Consider the following 20,521-nt stretch of genomic DNA (forward strand, 5'->3'; position numbering starts at 1 on the left):
GCTGGATAGCGTCCCGCAGGAAGGACGAGCTGCAGAGCCTAGCTAAGGAGTTTGGACTAGGAGAAACTGGGACTGTAGAGGACCTACGGAGCCGGATCACCGCATTCATCGCACGCCCTGGGCACCAGGAAGCCGTGCAGGCAAGGCTGGACGAATTGGCTACGCATTTTGGGAACATACCGAGCCCCAGGGACCACCGGAGTCCAGCCACGTCACCCGGGCCAGAGAGCCGGACGAAGATGGAAGACAGCAAGGAGGGACCAAAACTGCGATTAATTGTAACCGAGCTGCCCAGCACGAGCCAAGGATCAACCCACGGATACCGCGAGTCAGCAACCGAGACACCGGCCGCCCAGGACGAGCAACCACAACGAGCTGCCCAAGGACCACTCCAAGGAACCAGACCAGAGGCGTCCAGCAAGAACCACGCGCCAGTACCCACTACCGCTGGACCCCTGGCCACGCCTAGCCACCAGACAGCCTCGTTACTGGCGGACAAACTCCACTAGCGTTCATCGAAAGGCTCGAGGAGCGAGTGGAATCATACGGCGGGAGCCCAGAGCAGTTTCCGCGAGCCATCTCCGGTCTCCTTACAGGTAAGGCCGAAAGATGGTTCCGAACTTTTCAGATGCAGGGACAGAATTGGACAGACTTTCGGAAAGAATACCTAGAATTCTTCCTGCCCCCAGATACTTCCAGCGGCTGGAAGACACCATACGAAGTCGGGAACAGAAGCCCAAGGAATCCTTCCGGGATTACCTTATCGAGTTGCGTCTGATGATGCAACGAGCCCAGTATACTCGGGAAGAGGAACTCGAGCGGATCTACGAAAATCTTCGTCCGGAGTATCAAATGTATACGCGCAGACAAGATTTCCGATCACTCACAGAATCGACCCAGCTCGTCTCGGCCTACGAAACCGCGCGGGACCGAGACGCACTCCGCAGCATCGGGACCACGCAGAACCATCGACCCCGTGCCGCCTTTACCGGCAATGGAACCAACCCCCAACGGGGCAACACACACGAGACGCCCGGGAAAACCGAGATCGCCAACCGAGGGATCGGCCAGGAGGAAGAGCAAGCGATCGATGTACAACGAGCCTGCCGGAACTGTGGGGAAAACGGCCATTTCAGTGGTGCGTGCACAAACCGACAGAAGCTGTTCTGTTGGGAATGTGGCCACCGAGGGGTCCGGACCATCAACTGCTGCCGGAAACCAGCGTCGGGAAACGGGTCGGGTCTCCGCCCAACTGGGACATGGACGGAGGCGCGCACCCAGGAACAGGAGAAACCCACCCATTAAACATGACCGGAGGAAGGATCGCTGCCCTGGTGGACATCAATGGGAGAGCATTTGCGGCCACCCTCGACACTGGAGCCACACGATCCTTCATTAGTGAGCGGCTGGCGAAGGAGATAGGGACGACCGAGAACAGGCGAGAGGTGAGGACCAGGATCCGCCTGGCAGATGGAACCAGGAAGGAGATCAACCAAGCGATAGCAGTCACAGTGCGCCTGGATCAGCAAGAAACACAGGTATCTCTTCTTATACTCCCCACGGTATTAGACGACTTCATCTTGGGGCTCGACTTCCTCTGTGGCATCCGCGCAAGGATCCACTGCGGACGGGCATATCTACAGCTGAAGTTGTAGCAGAAACCCGCCGGGACGATACCATCATGCACCGCCCAGCCACGCACACGGTCTGTCACGTTTGCGGACTCCACTGCCATTCGAGACCAGCCGCAGACCAACACCCCACAGCCAACCACGAACCATCCAACCGCAGTGACAGCAAAGCCCTACCAGACAAGATCACGCAACAACCCCAGGACTACGCCACCACAACAGGACACGAAGGAAGCTACGACGGAAAAAACTGCGACACAGATGGAACCAACCATGGCCAGTTCCCCAGCACGAAACCCGACACCAACAGGACAACGCAACAAAACGAAGACTTTGGCAGAGACAGCTACGGCTCCACTGGATCAATCCAGGGGCAGCTCGTCGAACCAGGAGTCACCAACAGGACACAGCAGGAAACAAAGGTCTTGGGCAGAGACAGCTACGGCTCCACTGGATCAATCCAGGGCCAGCTCGTCGGCTTATCGCCAGCCCCCTTCGGCTCCGTTGCTGGCGAGCGTTTTTATAGCTCTCTCGCTCTCCTATTGGGCTCTGCCTTTGCTGCTTGCGTGTTCTCTCTCTCCCCCGCTTTCACTCTCTGCCTATGCGCGCATCACCTTTGGCTCCGCTCGCCCTCTTTATTTTTTTGGGGCATTACCCTTGCAGCTCTGAGTATTGAACTCCAACAACACACTAACTCTTTCCTTCCCTATGTATTGCGGATCTTAATTGGGCCTTGTTAACTGTATTTGCCATACGGCACGTTTAGGTAGGATTTGCGCTATTTTTCCTCCTTTTTCTCCGTTCGTATTTCGCCGGTGCTGAACTTTCCGCTATCGCGGATTATCGACCGTCCCGCTTTGTGGCCGCCGCCTCACCGACGTCGATCCGGCTGCCCGCGAAGGTCGAGCCTCTCTGAATTTTTTCTGCGTCTCTGCTCCCTTGCTCTGTGCTGCGACGGATCAGCTGCTTGGAGCGCCGCTGCTTCGCCAGCCCAAATTGCTAGGCGCCAAATCCGTCAATCTTGGCCCCAGTGGCCGACCTAGCTTCAGTTATCGTAGTCCCGCGACTTTTGCTTTGCTGCTGCTGGATACCACTCGCGCTTTGACAATATTCTTTTCTTGACTTTGGAACTTTTTCATTAATGATTTTTGCTGAGCCTGTTCGGGGCGATGTTGGTCGCTCGACATCCAAATTCCAAAAGGAAGATGGACACGCTCCCATCCACTATGAGACCGGTCGGATCCGCTGGATGACGTTCGAATGTCATCGCTTTCTCCTCCTTCTCTTCACCTGCCATCAGCGTTAACTCACCCCCAGAGGGAGCCAACCTTTCAGAGCACCGTTTAAGAGCCCCTGACTCCAAAACCCCCTGTAGCAACGAGACTTTGGATGCCCATACAACGCCGTTGGCGGTCAATTTAGTTTACGCCCTCAGCTACAAGCCTCTTAAAAATTCGCAACCTTCGATAGGGATAACGATGAATTTACGCATATGAATTGCGCCGAGTATCACCACGGAGCCTGGTGGTACGACTTCTGTTCGCGAAGGTAATTCATCCGTCCACTGAGTATCACACAAACACATACGAATTATTCAGTTAATATCCTCTTCCCATAGCAATTTGAATGGCAAGTACTTCAAGGCCAAGGTGGACAATGTCCAGGGCATTTTCTGGGAGCAATGGTATAGCTTCAGATCTCTGAGATCCGTGCAACGTGAACGATTTACCGAGGACCAAGCGTACAGTACCCCTAAAGATTCATTAAAATGAATCCCTCCATCAGCTCAACACACCCGAATGCCCATTATTTTTAATAATTTACGCGTATTATGTTTGTTTCGAGAGGCTTTAAGAGCATTGTTAAACCAGATAAATCTCAATACGAAGCCGAGCGCCAAACGCCGAACCCCATTCGTCTTAGTTATTTACATCTTCCGACGCCCGCCCCCCGCCGCGATTCGACAGTTGATTAGCTTTCGATTTTTCGCCCTCTCCTCTCCCGGGTACAATAATTACTTCGTTACAGTTCACTGCAGTTCGCTGCTCTAGACATTTGTTTATTCGCGCACAAGTGATTAGTGCAATTAATTCTCATTTTCATTTTTATTTTCAGTTGTGCTCGCATTTCGTTCGCTGTTGCAACAATTTAATGAAATCTAATTGAGCTCTGACTCTGGTCTTGAAGTGCTTCTATGGGCCTGGTCTGGTCTGCCCCCACCATTTGTCACTTGCACTTTTATTGCCGAGGGACCGCTGAGGGAGTGGAGAAACTCAATTGGAGTAAATAAAGGCTTGACAAATTAGCCAAAGTCGAGGCATAAAATATAAATGAATATCGATGCGACGGAGGATTTATGGTCTGAGAAGAACAATTTTTATTTAAATTGAGTTTGTTCCAGTTTCATACAGAATCTTACAGATCTTTGGAACATTTAAACATTTGTTGTTTCCTCCAATGTTACTTTACTCTAATTTGTAGTTTCTAAGGCACTTAATATATGTATCTGCAGAGGCCTGAACAGAAGCCACAGCGGGTGCATGGACACTCGGATCAAATGAATGTAGAGTGCACTCTGCACTTTATTGTAAATATAAAAAATGGCATTGACGTCGTTGACGATGTAGCCCGCCCATCTAGCCCATTGTAAATCTAGCTTAAACGAGCACACGCGGTACATAGCGATTTTATTTTACATATTAAAATAATTTTTAAAAAGGTATAACAAATTGGTAAAAATGCTTTTTTGTTCATGAAAAGCTTACAAATAATACAGTGACCAATAAAAGTCTAAGCATCACACCCATTTTGAACATTCAGAGGTGAAAATTAATTGTACATATTCAGAATGGGTGTCAGGCTTAGACTTTGTGAGTCACGGTCAATGGTATGTAGTTCTATGGATTATGCATCACATTTAGCCAATTTCTGAAGAGCGCTCTTGGCAGCAGCCAATTTGGCTTGGTCCTTGTTGGAGCCGAAATCAGTGACCCGAATGATCTTCTCCATGCAGGTGAACTGGCAGTACATCATCACAACGTCCTTGTCTACCAGGGGCGGACCGTAGACGGGATTGGCCAGCTTGTGCTCATGGAGCTGACGAATCGTGCTGATGGGTATATTCTGGGAGAATTCCTTCAGTTCGGGCTCAAACGAATGGTAGATCATCTGCCAGGTTGTCTGCAGATCCCGGCAATCCAGGTAGACGGCCGCGATAAGGGCCTCCAGGGCATCGCCTAAAGCCTTGGGGACATCTACGTTTTGCGGCAAGTTGAAAGCACCGATGCGTGGACCGTCTTCCGACTCATTTTCCATGGCCATCTCCACTTCATCGTCCAAGTCCAGAATAACGGGCTGCACATCTCTCTTCTCGAGCAGAAAACGTACATGATTAGTGACTCTGTGTCCCTGGCTCTCTTGGAATTTCACAAACTTGCTGATGGTCTCAGATAGCAACGCGTTCTCTGCCAGAATGAAGAGGTGCAGCTTGTGGCGCACGCAGATGCATCCCAGTGTCATGTTATTGACCAATGCCGAGCGCAGAGCCGTGAGCTCGCCCGGACGCAGCTTGGTATTGTTTTCGAAAATGTATGCAGAGATGAGAAAATCGAGTATGGCATCGCCAATGAACTCCAGCTCCTGGTAGCAGCCGGTCAAGCGATTGGTGGGAAACGACGGATGCGTCAGGGCCTGCAAGATTCTGCTCTAAATAGGAGTGGTTGATCAGGAAGCCATCAATATCGTCAGGGCTCGCGTTGGCTCGCATCTTGGTGCTCTTCAACTGAAGATCGAGCAGCTGCGACAATGGCTTATTAACGTCCGGCTTGCAAATGCCGAAGTATTCCAGCATGCGGAAGCCATGTTGCAATCCATAGTTTCTCACAACGACTCCCAGAAGGGCCTCCAGAGTGTCAGCCACCACCTTGTTCTGAACAGCGACCTCACCAAAGAAGTAGTTCACGACGGAGGAGAAGTCTCGGTGGGCCGGAGTGATGTGATTATCGGAGACGCTCTTCATCAGAACCGGCAACACATTCAACGACTGTGGTTTGGGAGCTGAGCTGGTCGGCGGGAGCAGGGCAGGCCGGGCGGCAGGGGGCATTGCTGGACTCCTGGTCTCATAGATGTTCCCTTTAGGCATCCTTGAACTGCGTCTCCAGCCAGAACTCCCTGTCGTCCTGCTCTATTTTGTCGAGAGACGCCACTTGGCCGGATATAAAATTGTTGTATTAGTTCAACTCCACGGTATAGGCGGACATGATGTTCCGGGGTAGGTCTACGGGTTCCAGGTACTGCTGCCACGAATGTTGTATGTCACGTATCTGCAGTGTCTTCATCCCAATCTCAACTTCTTTGATGGGTAGGGGCTCCAGAATGGAGCGTGACCCTTCTTCATAATCATTGGGAACGGCATTGCCATGGGAATCCACATTGCGGCGCAACGACCAGTCGATCTCCAAGAGCTTTGGCCTATAGTCAACTCCATTTTGAGGCAGATGTTGCAGCCCCAGGTAGGTATTGAAGCGTTGTCGTAATGCCTCAGCATGCAGCATGAAGTGGAGCCGGTTCAAGATGCTGGGTAGAAACACTGCTTTTATCCAGAGGTCGCCGGGGAAATCGAATTTAAAGCAGAGCTCCGGAATGAGGATGATCTTGACCCTGGCCTTGCTCTGGGCCGACGTCTTGCCCCGCTGCTGGACATAGAAGTTCAGTTGCTCCGTAAGATCGCGCACCTCGATCAGGAACTGGTCCATGCGAACAATTCCTTCGATGTCATCGCCATACTTGGACGTGGTGAACTCGCCATAGCTCGTGTTCTGGTGGTTGCTTTCCATCAGGCTGCTCGGAGTCAGGTCTCTGCGCACCTTGTGCACGAGCATTCGCTTGCTCGCGAAGTTGGCATACCACTGAGTCACAATTTTCCCCTCATAGTCCTCTGGACGCGGCGCTCGCTGTTCCTTGCGCTACTTCACACTGACAGGCTTCAGGGTGGGCAGACGCTGGAACTGACGGACCAGCGGCCAGTCCACCACATTCTGATGCTTTGCGCCCACGGCTAGAGGCACGATCAGGTAGGAGTTGTCCTTGCTTCGACGATCCAGTACAAAGCAGGGATGCCAGATCTTAAACAGATCGCGGAACAGCATTCCATGGAACTGATGAAGTTGCTCCAGCTGCTCCGCACTTGCAATAACCAGCTCTCGCGGGTGCTCCCTAACCTGCACATGTAATGGACCCTGGTTGCAGAACAGCGGCATCTTCGAGAGAGGCGGCAGCTGCTTCCTCAGCAGCAACGCAAAGTTCCTACCCGACAGCATGTTGTCGTGGATGTGCTCTGTGTAGTCGTTGCGCTCGAACTGCGGCTCCAAAATGATCTCATAGGCATAACAGACATCACCCACCCGTGGCCGGCAATCGTAAAACTCCGTCGGACAAGAGGTCTTGAAGGTAGTTTGTGTCTTCGGCTTGAGTTTCTGCTTGTTTACCGTATCGATAACTAAAAGCACCCAAGGAGGAGAATGATTAAACAGAATTAGTGGGTATTTGATTGAATAAGACTCACCATCGTCGCTGTATTTCTTCCAGTGGTCAAAGTGAAAGTCGGTTATCGCCGTCACCCGGTCCTTAAGCGTGACGGGTAGGAAACGCTCGTTGAGCTCCCCCGTGGAGTACAGTTTAATGCAGGTCTTAAAGGCTGCCGATATTTTTGCCGCCTTAACGGAAGTCATGGGATCGCTCTGGAATGATTCGAACATGATTACTGACTGTCGACGCTGGGTAGTCCATTTTGGGCTTACATAAATTTTGGCCCGCACGGACGAGCTGAGTGGAAGTTCGATAGAGACGACTTCTTTGCTTGCGGCCTGTGTGCCAAAGAGTTCCCGCTTCTGGTCCCAACTGATTAGTGTGATCCAGGGCTCCACAAAGCCGAATGCATCCGAGGGCAGGCTCTGGCAGTAGCGGTGGAGCAGCATCAGGGCACTGCTAGGCAGCAGCACGGCACCTTTTTCGTTTATAAATGGTGGGATCAATTCGTGGAAGTGATCGGCTATCTCTTGCATCAGGGGTTCGGCCCGATCCAGGACGCGATCCTTTAAATACTCTCCGATGTCGTTATGGGCTTGGCGATATTGATTGATTTGTTGGTTGGTTTTTATGCGGTCAAGCTCTGAGGAAAAAAGCACAACCTGGGCCTCCTTGGATCGAGCCCGCCCCTTCGTCTGCACGTACATGTTAAATTTCTTTAATGGATCCAGGATCAACACGTAATTGCAGGCCTTTACATCGATGCCTTCCTCTAGAACGCTCGAACAGACCATCAGGTTGGCTTCGCCATCCCTAAATTGATGAATGGCCTTTGATGGGGATTGCGACAGGGGAGAATAATATACTTTTAATATAATGTTCTGTGCTGAGGCCCGAGGCATAACGTACCGACTTTTGCCACTTGCGCTCCAGGACGCTCTCACAATCCGCTGAAACTGAGTTGCGGCCCACCATAAACTGCGGCATGAGAACATCGCGCAGCGCAGGAATAACCGCAATGAACTTCTTCAACAATTGGTATATGCATTTGCTCGTATACCGGCGCTCAACGAAGACCAAGCAGCAAATATCCTTGGCATCCTTGCCCGAGAACGTTTTCTGCACGTAATCCAAAAATCTCTGCACCTTGGGAGTCAAAAAGTTCATGATGGTTTCCTCCGTGTGGACTGCGTCATCGGGTTCCGTATCATCGTCGACCAAATCGCGAAGCTTTTTCTTTAGCATGTGATTGATCCGGTTACACAGACAGATGGCCAACTTATATATGTGGGTCAGGGCAAGGGTTTCCGACTGATGCAGCTTGATTTCAAACTCTAGAATCACCGATACTATGGCCATGGCTGCCGCATATACGCCATAGTGCTCCAGCTGGTACTGGAAGTCGTTGAGCAGAGTCTTTATATATCCTTTCTTCTGCGGATCGCGGGGGGTCGACAGTCCCTTGGAATAGCGCGTAGGCTGTTTGCCAATCTCCAAATCGTCTAGGCGTACGTTGAAGTGCTCAATGCATCTATGTATGGCCTGCCCGATCACAAGGCTCCCCACTTGGTCTGGATAAGTCCTTAAACACTCCTTGGTTTGGTGGAGTAGCTGCAAAAAATAAACAGAACTGCTATAGCGTGATTTCTTCTATGGAAAGGGCTTAAAAGGTCTTACAGCATCACGTTTTTCAATTCCTCCGTGTCGGACACGGTGATGATATTGCTTCTGTAGGTCGTCTCCAGCTCTCTGAGCTTTTGAGCGACCAGCTTAAATTCGGCAGCGGCGTGTTTCGGTCAGCGAGTAAAAACAGATGCATGAACTCATGGTAGGGATGGTGGCCAGTGCCATGGCGGCACTCGTCTATAATCACGATGCTCACAGAGCTCAGCTCCAAGTACTTCTGGGTGACCATATTCAACATGACTTGGGCTGTGCCCACCAGAACCTATTGTCGTTGCAAGATATAAGAAAATTCAATTAGAAAAAAAAAGCCAGGGCCAAATTTGTAAAGCACTTGGAAGCACAAATACTAGTGCATCCGTTCTATATAAACGAATATCAGAAATGCATATTGGTTTGATGAGGCGTCATGAGCTCGACACTAGCTTGGCTATCGCTTATTTCGTGGCTCCATTTTATCTTCGACCAGTCGTCGACGCCCTGCTCCCCCACAAAGAACCCCACTTTGAGATTTGAGAACTTCCTCACGGCCATTGCCTGCTGGCGGGCTAGCTCGACTGTATTCCACATAAATATAGCTCGTTTTCCGCCCTCATCGATTGATCTGTAGGAGTGTAAACAAATCCGAGAATTCAGTTCAACAGCTACATACGTATTTGCTTATGTATGAGTGTGTTTGCAAAATTCCAGTATGAAACGAGGGGGAACGTTGTGAGTTGCTGCGGACACCGCAACTCTACAGTTATACCCGATACTAAGTCAGTATGGCTCTCCTCCGGCAGACGCCGCTAATATTAACCGACATGACAAAGAGTGCGTGCGAGAGAGACAGAAAATCAGTCTGAGCGTGACGTCGGGCGCTGCGTAGCCAGTGCAAATTGATTTGTTCCTTTTGGCTATAAAAATGATTTGATCTGATCCAGATTCAGCAATCTGATAGATATGGTCATTATCTATGATTCTGCGTTCTTAGTTTTCTCGAATCTGCAATATTGTGGATGCAACAGATTTTCGTCCTTTGTGGGGGCGGAAGGGGGTGGGGCGAAATTCTGAGATAAACGTTTTATAGTGAGATCTAACAGGAGTGCGGATACTAAATTTGGTTACTCTAGCGTTAATAGTCTCTGAGATTTGTGGATGCCCCAGATTTTCGTCCTTTGCGGGGGCGGAAGGGGGGGTGGCGAAATTTGGACACGAAACGGTCAAGGTCCGATATCACAGGAGTGTGGATGCCAAATTTGGTTGCTCTGGCTCTTATAGGTTCTGAGATCCTTGAACTCATATTTTGCAATTGGCAAAACCGACCATGAAACCTGTGTGTTAGAAAGAGACAGAGCGAGAAAGAATGAAATTGTTTTCTTGATTCTGGCTATAATAATTATACGATCTGGTTCAGATTTTGCACTCTAGAAGATATAGTCATCCTCTACGATTCTGCGTTTTTCTCGTATCGTCGAAATTGTGGATGCCACAGATTTTCGCCCTTTGTGGGGGCGGAAGTGGGCGGGGCAAAGTTTTGAAATATTCTTGTAGGAGTGACATATCACAGAAGTCTGGATCCAAAACATCGTTGCTCTCGCTCTTATAGTCTTTGCGCACTAGGCGCTGAAGGACGGACGGACAGACGGACAGACAGACAGGGCTCAATCGACTCGGCTATTGATGCTGATCAAGAATATATATACTTTATGGGGTCGGAAACGATTCCTTCTGGACGTTACACACATCCACTTTTACCACAAATCTAATATACCCCAATACTCATTTTGAGTATCGGGTATAAAAAAATGCAAGCGACTTACTTGTCCATGTCTTTGGAGAATCGCTTCAGGGCCAGGATGGCCACGTATGTCTTGCCAGATCCGGTCGGCAAGTAGATTATCCCATTGTTCTTCATAATATGATCCACGAGACGCAGCTGATAGCTGCGAGGCTGCAACAAATGCGAATGCATTTTTACAATTCAGCAAAAAGTATAAACTTATGTATATACACTGGAATTTATATTATTTATACCTTTATTTCGGTTTCCCCAATATGCACGTTGTCTGCCATGATGATCCTATTTGCTCCGGGTGCCAGCTGAAAGTGGTGAAATAAAATAAAATTCAGTGACTGCAGGCACAAGCTCGCCAACTAAGATGATTGCTGACGTGGCTATAATGACACAGCATGTTTTTCTGGATGTACGCTACTAGCTGGAAGTACGGGGATTTACATTTTTTCCAGTCACCGTTCTCTGTGTGCGGAAAACACCGCGATGGACGCGCAGGTTGACCGGCAAATGTCTCGCCTCACCTTTGCTTTAATTGAACTTTGTTCCACCGATATATTGTATTGAACAAGTATTTGATCAGATAAGATAATAAATTCCAAGAGCTAAATAAATAAATTGCCAAAAAAAGAAAAAAAGAAAATGAAGTCCTGTCCCTCAGTATTATCCGCGGGCTTATCGCTAAAATATACCGTCCGACCCCAGAAATATACCGAAATGTACCGTCTCATTTAAAAAATATACCGTAAATATACTGACGAATTCAAGTTCTATTTTACATATTCCTCGTTTATGATATTCCGTGGAATATTACTAGCTATATAGAACATTAAGCCATGCCCACATAGTTTTATCCGATTAGTGAATCTATTTGCGAATTGACTAGTTTATTTTAAACACTTGCTTTTATTGGATCTTGTCTAAAAGAATGTATTAGTGAAATAGGTCAACCAAAAAACGGTTTTAGCGAAATAAGTCAAAACAAAAAAACGAGGCTAGTCGTTCATATTGCTCAATTTAGAGATTCCGTTGAATAATTCTGGCTAACTAAAACCCTTAGTTCGGCTCACATAATTTTAGGCCGTTGATAAATACATTTTCTACAAAATTGGTTAGTTTTTAGTCCTTGCTTTTGTTGTATTTTGACTTAAACAAGGTTTAAACAAAATAGTTCAACAAAAAAACAGTCGCAATGTTGCTGGTATTTAAAGACATGATGCGTGTATAGCCCTTTGTATACCCTGTTTTCCAAAATGTTCTTAAAACGTAATTGATGAAGAAATTTTCTCAAATTGATATGTGTTAGACATATTCATGCATGATTATTCTTGGTCTCTGTAGAAAGAAATCGTTGAAATAGGTTTAAATATTCCAGAAGGGTATTTCATTGTTGCTATCGATAAACGGGAAAACTGCCAACTGCTGAAAAACTGCACCTCGAATGAAATGCTGCTGGACTGCCAACCTGCTTTAAGTAGAGCGCGAAGTATGAAAGTGAATGAAACAAAACACCAATGTTTAAAAAAAAATGTATTTAAATAATGTATTAAAATAATTTAAATATTTGTATTTAAAATAAACTTTAAATTTAAGCCCAGCTATGGTTAACAAACGAATCAAACGCAGCTGTACAAGTACACTTTCAAGTTCAAGTGCGGCTTGGAAGTGCAGTAATTCTTATCAGCAAACAGCTTTGCATTAGCTTCCGGATTTGAACAGTTAATTCATTCAAAATGCATTTCGTTTGCGATCTCAGTTTAATTTTAATTGCAATGGGCATGGTTCGGAGCATACGACTCACAATGGAAAACTATTTCGTTTCACTGCTGATTCTTTTGGCTGTACCTTGGTCCAAAGCCAAATTGGCTGCTGTCAAGAGCGCTCTTCAGAAATTGGCTAAATGTGATGCATAATCAATAGAACTACATACCATTGACCGTGTCCCACAAAGTCTAAGCCTGACACCCATTCAGAATCAGTACAATTAATTTCCATCTCTGAATGTTCAAAATAGGTGTGATGCTTAGACTTTTATTGGTCACTGTATTATTTGTAAGCTTTTCATGAACAAAAACGCATTTTTACCAATTTGTTATACCTTTTTAAAAATTATTTAAAAATTACCGCGTGTGCTCGTTTTAGCTAGATTTACAATGGGCTAGATGGGCGGGCTACATCGTTTCAATGCCATTTTTTATATTTACAATAAAGTGCAGAGTGCACTCTACATTCATTTGATCCGAGTGTCCAGGTAACGCTAGGGCCATCTGTTCAGGCCTCTGCAGATACATATATTAAGTGCCTTAGAAACTACAAATTAGAGTAAAGTAACATTGGAGGAAACAACAAATGTTTAAATGTTCCAAAGATCTGTAAGATTCTGTATGAAACTGGAATAAACTCAATTTAAATAAAAATTGTTCTTCTCAGACCATAAATCCTCCGTCGCATCGATATTCATTTATATTTTATGCCTCGACTTTGGCTAATTTGTCAAGCCTTTATTTACTCCAATTGAGTTTCTCCACTCCCACAGCGGTCCCTCGGCAATAAAAGTGCAAGTGCCAAATGGTGGGGGCAGACCAGACCAGGCCCATAGAAGCACTTCAAGACCAGAGTCAAAGCTCAATTAGATTTCATTAAATTGTTGCAACAGAGAACGAAATGCGAGCACAAATGAAAATGAAAATGAAAATGAGAATTAATTGCACTAATCACTTGTGAGTCTCGAATCAACTTTCATAGAGATCGGTTGTGTCGCAGCTTGTGAAAAGTTGTTTTCTTTATTCTGCTTTAGCGGAGCATTCTCTTGTGTGCTAAAAATAGCATACATCGTAAATTCGGGTGCTGCTTTGTGCGGTGTCGGCAATTGGACAAAAACAAAAAACACATTTGTGAACGTTGTTACAACTGTATTCACTGCCCTTCGGTCAAGACATTCCCCTCAGTCTGCGCACAGCCGCACAAGAGGGGCAATAAAAACTTCGCTTATCAGCTACGGTATAATGAATGCGAATAGTTCATCTGACTCTCGGCTTAGAAATAAGCGGACTGATCATGAGAGAATGCTTCTAATATCAGGCAAATTACCTTCTGAGATTCGTTCTGAGTATCGTTCAGAGGCTGAACGCTCTACATGCACAGAAACCACAACAACAGTAACATTCACTAGTGCCACCAACAACACCACCTACACCATGGCAACTGCTACAATAAGCAGTATCTGCCCTGCACTAAGCTTTGATAGCCAAGAAAACTCCATATCCACATGCCCCGACGACACTGAGGCAAAAACACTTCGCACTGCTGCCGAACGACTTCTGGATGCTCAAAAACGGAGAACGGGCAAAAGAAAAACCGATCAGACTTTGTCATCTAAATCTAAACGAGGGAGCGGCGGCCGGACCTGGGCTTCCCCCCCACTACAAGCGAACGGGCAAACACCAACAACAGATTTTCCATTCTTGACACGAACATCCCAAGTGATAGTAATAATGAGGAAGTTCGGATGAATGTAGATGCAGACGCTGGAAATGACCAACTGGATGAACACCTTTATGAAGCAGTTAATACAGACCAGTGTCTTCAAGGAGAATCAACGAGCTCTGGTAATCAGCTTAAAGGCCCTCCAAAACCACCGCAAATAGTTGTCAATATTAGCAACTTAAATGACTTATTTGATGTCATAAAGGACGTTGCAAATTTGAATAACGTTGTCGTCAAAGCTAACCAGGGGGAAACGGTCAGAATCGTCCCCAAAGACAGTGATACCTATAGAGCAATTGTGGATTGTTTCGATGCCATTGGAATAGAATTCCACACATACCAATTGCAGACTGAAAAGCCTCATAGAATTGTTGTAAGAGACCTACATCATAGCACCCTAAACAATGATATTACCGCCGATTTTAAAATGTTGGGCTTCGAGGTCCTTCACATCCATAATCCAAGCTCAAGGACTAACAAGGACGAAAAACTTAATATTTTTTTCATTAATATTAAGCCTTGTGCAAAAATTAACGAAATTTACCAAGTCAAGACCCTTTGCCGCCAAAAAATACGGATTGAAAGGATGCGAAAATCCACAGAGATTGCTCAATGTCGTCGATGCCAGGATTTCGGCCACACAGCCAAATACTGCCGCCGACATCACAACTGTGCCAGATGCGGTGAAAATCACCAAACCTCACAATGCACACGCCCCCTAGATGCACAGCCAACCTGCATTCACTGCTCTGGAAGCCATATGGCCAGTTACAAAGGATGCCAATGGTATCAGGAGTTTCTACGGCGATCAATGGGCTCCGCAAAGAAGGCAATTAATACGAACAGGACGGGTCATGTCCCCTTAAATAATCAAGTGGCATATGCTTACTCTACCACACTTCCTGGAGACCAGCAACAGTTTCCTACCTTGCAGTCTAGTCACAAAAAGGGGGCTAATAGACCAACAATACAGCAGCACCAGCGAAATATTGATCAGCACCAACCTTTGGTAGGCACTAGAAGTAATACAGGAGCCTCCTATGCTGCCGTAGCAAATGGTAATTCAAATGCAATACCTGCTACACCTGCTCAGCGTCGTTTTCATAGTCTACAAGCGCATCAGCCACAAGGATTGAATAACCAGCAACAGAATTCATATGAAGTTCATGAACTGCTACAACAACAGCAGACAAAATTTCAACAATGGCAACAACAGCTCCAACAGCAGCAGCAGCAGCAGTTTCTTATGTGGCTACAGCAACAGCAGCAAGAACAGCAGCAGCATAATAGTCAAGCCAATCAACGCCTTGAAAAACTTGAAAAAAAGGTTTTTGAATTGGCCAACACGATTAAGCAATGGGCTGGATCTAATCTTCAGCTCCAGAACAACGTTTCAGCATCTCAATGAACCCACTAAAGGTTCTCATCTGGAATGCTAACGGCATTTCAGGGAAAGCAAAAGAAGTTGAGCTCTTCGCGCACAAGAATAGCGTTGACATTCTTCTTTTGACGGAGATCAGAATTAAAAGAGGGGCAGCTGTAAAAATACATGGATATGCCTTCTATCCAGCCTTCAAGCCATCGCGGAATAATAATAGCGTTGGTGGAGTTGCGGTTTTAGTTAAGACTTCGCTTCGTCATTTTCCACAAAGGGTCATTGAGACACGCAGCATGCAAATGTCAGCAGTAAAAGTAGCCACAGGACTGGGCGATGTGGAGTTCAGCGCCATTTACTGCCCTCCCAGAGTCAGGATTGAGGAAAGACATTACATCGATGCACTCCGTGCTTGCGGGCAAAGGTATTTGGTTGGTGGTGACTGGAATGCCCGACACTGGCTGTGGGGAGACACTTACAATTCCCCTAGGGGGCGAGAGCTAGCGGAAGCCATCTCTGCTACTGGCGCTAAGATCCTTGCAACTGGATCACCAACCAGGTACCCATATGTACTCATTCACACGCCGTCCTGCATAGACTTCGCAGTACATCATGGTATTCCGGATTCTCGAGCAACAATAAGTCAGAGCTGGGATCTGGACTCCGACCATCTGGCCTTAGTCATCAGCATTAAAACAGATGGCATTATAGAAAATCCAAGCCCTCATCTAGTCACCAAGCACACTGATCTGCTCGCATTTAGGCAACATTTGGAGAGGTCGATTCAACTGAACGTCACGCTAAACTCTGAGGAAGAAATCGAGATGGCTGTAGATAACATCACAGAGAGTATACACATGGCTGCTGCTGCCTCAACGCCCTCGCATCCTCCGACAAGCGCCGCCTATGGAATAGTTCTTACAAGAGAGGCCAGAGAGCTTTTGTCACAAAAAAGGAGACTTCGCAGACGCGCAATCCGATCTCAAGACCCATGGGACCGAATTCTATGGAACCGGGCTGCCAAGCAACTTCGAAACACCCTGAGAGAACTTCGAAGCAACTTCTTTGAACAAAAGCTTGCTTCCATGGATTACACCGTGGATGCTGGATATTCGCTTTGGAAGACCACTAAGTCTCTTAAAAGACAACCGTTCAGACAGATTCCCATCCGGTGTCCCAACGGTGAACTTGCTAGAAACGAAGAAGAGCAGGCCAATTCGTTTGCACATCATTTAAGGGACAGGTTCACCCATTACCAATTTTTAACGCCATGTTAAGGATGCAGTTTTTCCCTAAGCAGTGGAAGATAGCAACAATCCTGATGATCCATAAGCCTGGAAAACCGGAGGACGACCCTGAGTCGTATCGGCCAATAAGTCTTTTGTCTTCCTTATCTAAGGTATGGGAGAGGCTTCTTGCCAATCGTCTTGGTAGTATAATCAAGGAATGCCGTATCTTGCCGGATCACCAGTTTGGCTTTCGGGAGGGACACGGCACAGTGGAGCAAGTCCACAGATTGGCAGGACACATCCTACAGGCCTATGATGATCTAGAATACTGCAATGCAGTCTTCATTGATATGCAGCAAGCCTTCGATAGAGTTCGGCATATCGGCCTACTGAGCAAAATTAAAAAACTGTTCCCAGCACCATACTACGGTGTCCTACGATCATACTTGGAAGGACGTCAGTTTATGGTCAGGTTCAGGAACACACATTCAACACCTTGCCAAATGAGAGCTGGAGTTCCACAGGGCAGCGTCCTTGGCCCGCTGCTTTACTCTATCTATACTGCAGATCTACCCTCCCCAAGCGAGCAACATATGGAGGCCCCCCGTAAGGCTCTGCTTGCTACCTACGCGGACGATATAGCACTGCTCTACAGCTCCAAGTGCCGCCTTGAGGCAGCAGATGGTCTCCAAGAGTACCTCTACTCTTTGGCAGCTTGGTGCAAAAGATGGAATTTAAAAGTCAACCCACTGAAGACCACCAATCCATGCTTCACCCTGAAAGCGCTCATAGACCACACCCCACCCATAAAGTTTGAAGGCGTAACTTTGGACCAACCAGAGCAAGCAAGAAATCTCGGTATCACCCTTGATAAGCGTCTTACTTTTGGTCCACACTTGAAAGCTACGGCTCGTAAATGTGGGCAAAGAATGCAGCAATTGCGGTGGCTGATTAACAGAAGAAGCACCATGTCACTGAGAGCCAAAAGAGCAGTTTATGTACACTGTGTAGCCCCGATCTGGCTCTACGGTGTGCAGATTTGGGGTATAGCTGCCAAATCGAACTATAAACGGATACAGGTCTTGCAGAATCGCGCCATGAGGCAAATAACGAACTGCCCTTGGTACGTGCGCGGCTCCACCCTACATCGGGATTTGAATCTGCATACAGTAGAGGAGAAGATTGGAAGGCACACCAGCAGATACAGTGACAGGCTAATTAGACACCATAGTATGCTCGCCAGACGATTACTACCTGCCAGGCCTTTGAGGCGGTTGAAGAGATTGGGTTTTGCCAAAACTATTGGCCAACTCTAAGTTTCCCTCCCAATATTATAATATTATATTTTTTGTAAGTCCTCTCGCATTTAGCATTAGGTTTGGCTACCCCATTATTATTTACCAGTGATGTTAAGATACGTTATATGCAATGTACGGATTCAACGCTTAATAAAAAAAAAAAAAAAAAAAAAAAAAAAAACTAATCACTTGTGCGCGAATAAACAAATGTCTAGAGCAGCGAACTGCAGTGAACTGTAACGAAGTAATTATTGTACCCGAGAGAGGAGAGGGCGAAAAATCGAAAGCTAATCAACTGTCGAATCGCGGCGGGGGAGCGGGCGTCGGAAGAGTTAATAACAAAGACGAATGGGGTTCGGCGTTTGGCGCGCGGCTTCGTATTGAGATTTATCTGGTTTAACAATTTGTGTAAAAATAATGGGCATTCGTGTGTGTTGAGCTGATGGAGGGATTCATTTTAATGAATTTTTAGGGGTACTGTACGCTTGGTCCTCGGTAAATCGTTCAGCTCCATTTGGCTCTTTGGACGGACTAGCATCTGTACGGATCTCAGAGATCTGAAGCTATACCATTGCTCCCAGAAAATGCCCTGGACATTGTCCACCTCGGCCTTGAAGTACTTGCCATTCAAATTGCTATGGGAAGAGGATATTAACTGAATAATTCCTATGTGTTTGTGTGATACTCAGTGGACGGATGAATTACCTTCGCGAACAGAAGTCGTACCACCAGGCTCCGTGGTGATACTCGGCGCAATTCATATGCGTAAATTCATCGTTATCCCTATCGAAGGTTGAGAATTTCATCTTGTCATGGGTGCGTAACGCGTCGCTGGAATTTCCTTGATAATAGCCGAGCAATTTCAATTCGTAGCCTTCCTCCTCGCTGCCAATAACAAAGTCATCGTAGTGAGCATAGCTTGACTCTCCATTGAATCTCCTGAAGCTTATGTAGAGCTCATGAGGCTGGGAGCTGGTCAGGCGGTGCAGTTTTTCGAGGCCAATAAAGAACTCCCCGTTGAGCTTGCCAAACCATTTCCTGTACTGATCCCAGTTGCGATCGAAGTTCACAGAGCCATCCAGTCGACGCTGAATAGCCATCCATCCAGGACCGGCGGCCGTGAGACCCTCACAGGACACCAGATAAAATGAATCCCAGACGACATGCCGTAGGGCATACAAGAGGTGGTGGCTGCCTCCCAGCCTGCCAACAGGTCGTCCTTCTTCTCCCTGAATTTACCATCAAAATATACGACTTTGGCTCTCAGATGATCGATCAATGCCGCACTGGAGGTGTTCTGTTTTCTTAAATCACTCAACACGTGCTGTTTCCTCTTCAATCTGATTTCGTAGACCTTGACCTTCTGCTCGAGTACCTTGATTTGATCCGCCTTTTCCTTCAGTTTAGCTGTATATTCTGTGAGATTCTCAAATCTCTTCAGTAGATCGTCGTCAGTGTGTTCCTTGGTTTGAAGCTTGTTTATTTCATTTTCTCTGTCCTTGATGGTGGCTGCACCATGGTTTTGTGCTGATCAATGTGGACTTCTGCCAACTTCTCGTGCACGGCTGTGACATTGGCAATGGGCATGCTACTTGACGGTACTACTTCAGTTTTGTTCTTCAAGTCTATAATGGCAGCCTTGGTTGGCTTAAGCTTGGGGGTGGCCTCAAAGGACCAAGGTACAGCCAAAAGAATCAGCAGTAAAACGAAATAGTTTTCCATTGTGAGTCGTATTCTCCGAACCATGCACATTGCAATCAAAATTAAACTGAGATCGCAAACGAAATGCATTTTGAATGAATTAACTGTTTAAATCCGGAAGCTAATGCAAAGTTGTTTGCTGATAAGAATTACTGCACTTCCAAGCCGCACTTGAACTTGAATGTGTACTTGTACAGCTGCGTTTGATTCGTTTGTTAACCATAGCTGGGCTTAAATTTAAAGTTTATTTTAAATACAAATATTTAAATTATTTTAATACATTATTTAGATACATTTTTTTTTTAAACATTGGTGTTTTTTTCATTCACTTTCATACTTTGCGCTCTACTTAAAGCAGGTTGGCAGTCCAGCAGCATTTCATTCGAGGTGCAGTTTTTCAGCAGTTGGCAGTTTTCCCGTTTATCGATAGCAACAATGGAATACCCTTCTGGAATATTTAAACCTATTTCAACGATGAAAAATTAGAAGAGTTTTTCTAATCAATTACCGAAAACTTTGGGTGGCTGTAATTTAAATTATTTATTTGGCGGGGCGAAAAACTTGATACGCTCGATCTAATTCAAGGTTGGCGAACAACTATATTTTCTTCACAATTCAAATCTCTTACTCTAGCTAACCTACGGTGGCAAAGCGGGGCGAATTCGCCAAGAGCGAGAGAGCGAGCTTTTATTGCGCTCCCGCTTTGCCCTATCCTAACTTACACTAGACTTCATGAAATACTGTCCTAATAACAATTATTATTATCCAAATGGCGCTACACCGGCCCCGTTGAAGGCCTGGAAGGCTTCAAACTATTG

The 20,521-nt window shown here is 46.6% G+C and overlaps 1 protein-coding gene and 2 pseudogenes across 1 annotated transcript; 1 reads left to right on the top strand and 2 right to left on the bottom strand.

Annotated features, from left to right (window-relative positions):
* Positions 1-2,091: 2,091 nt before the first annotated feature.
* Positions 2,092-3,461, top strand: LOC117189735 (angiopoietin-related protein 4-like). Its single transcript, XM_033394815.1, has 2 exons — positions 2,092-3,179; positions 3,250-3,461. Exons 1-2 carry the CDS (start codon positions 3,124-3,126, stop codon positions 3,401-3,403), a joined length of 210 nt encoding a protein of 69 aa, XP_033250706.1. The 5' UTR covers positions 2,092-3,123; the 3' UTR covers positions 3,404-3,461.
* A 728-nt stretch (positions 3,462-4,189) lies between these two features.
* Positions 4,190-20,521, bottom strand: part of LOC117189724 — a 112,486-nt pseudogene continuing 96,154 nt past the window's right edge.
* Positions 18,428-19,742, bottom strand: LOC117189728 (annotated as a pseudogene).

This window comes from Drosophila miranda (assembly GCF_003369915.1).
Source record: "Drosophila miranda strain MSH22 chromosome Y unlocalized genomic scaffold, D.miranda_PacBio2.1 Contig_Y1_pilon, whole genome shotgun sequence".
Classification (NCBI taxonomy): Eukaryota; Metazoa; Arthropoda; class Insecta; order Diptera; family Drosophilidae; genus Drosophila; species Drosophila miranda.

What these genes read in the sequence shown, in the direction of transcription:
- LOC117189735 (XM_033394815.1), top strand. Translation starts at nt 3,124, where the DNA reads ATGAATTGCGCCGAGTATCACCACGGAGCCTGGTGGTACGACTTCTGT. An exon ending in TACGACTTCTGTTCGCGAAG is followed by an intron (nt 3,180 to 3,249) that starts GTAATTCATCCG and finishes CTCTTCCCATAG; the next exon opens with CAATTTGAATGGCAAGTACT.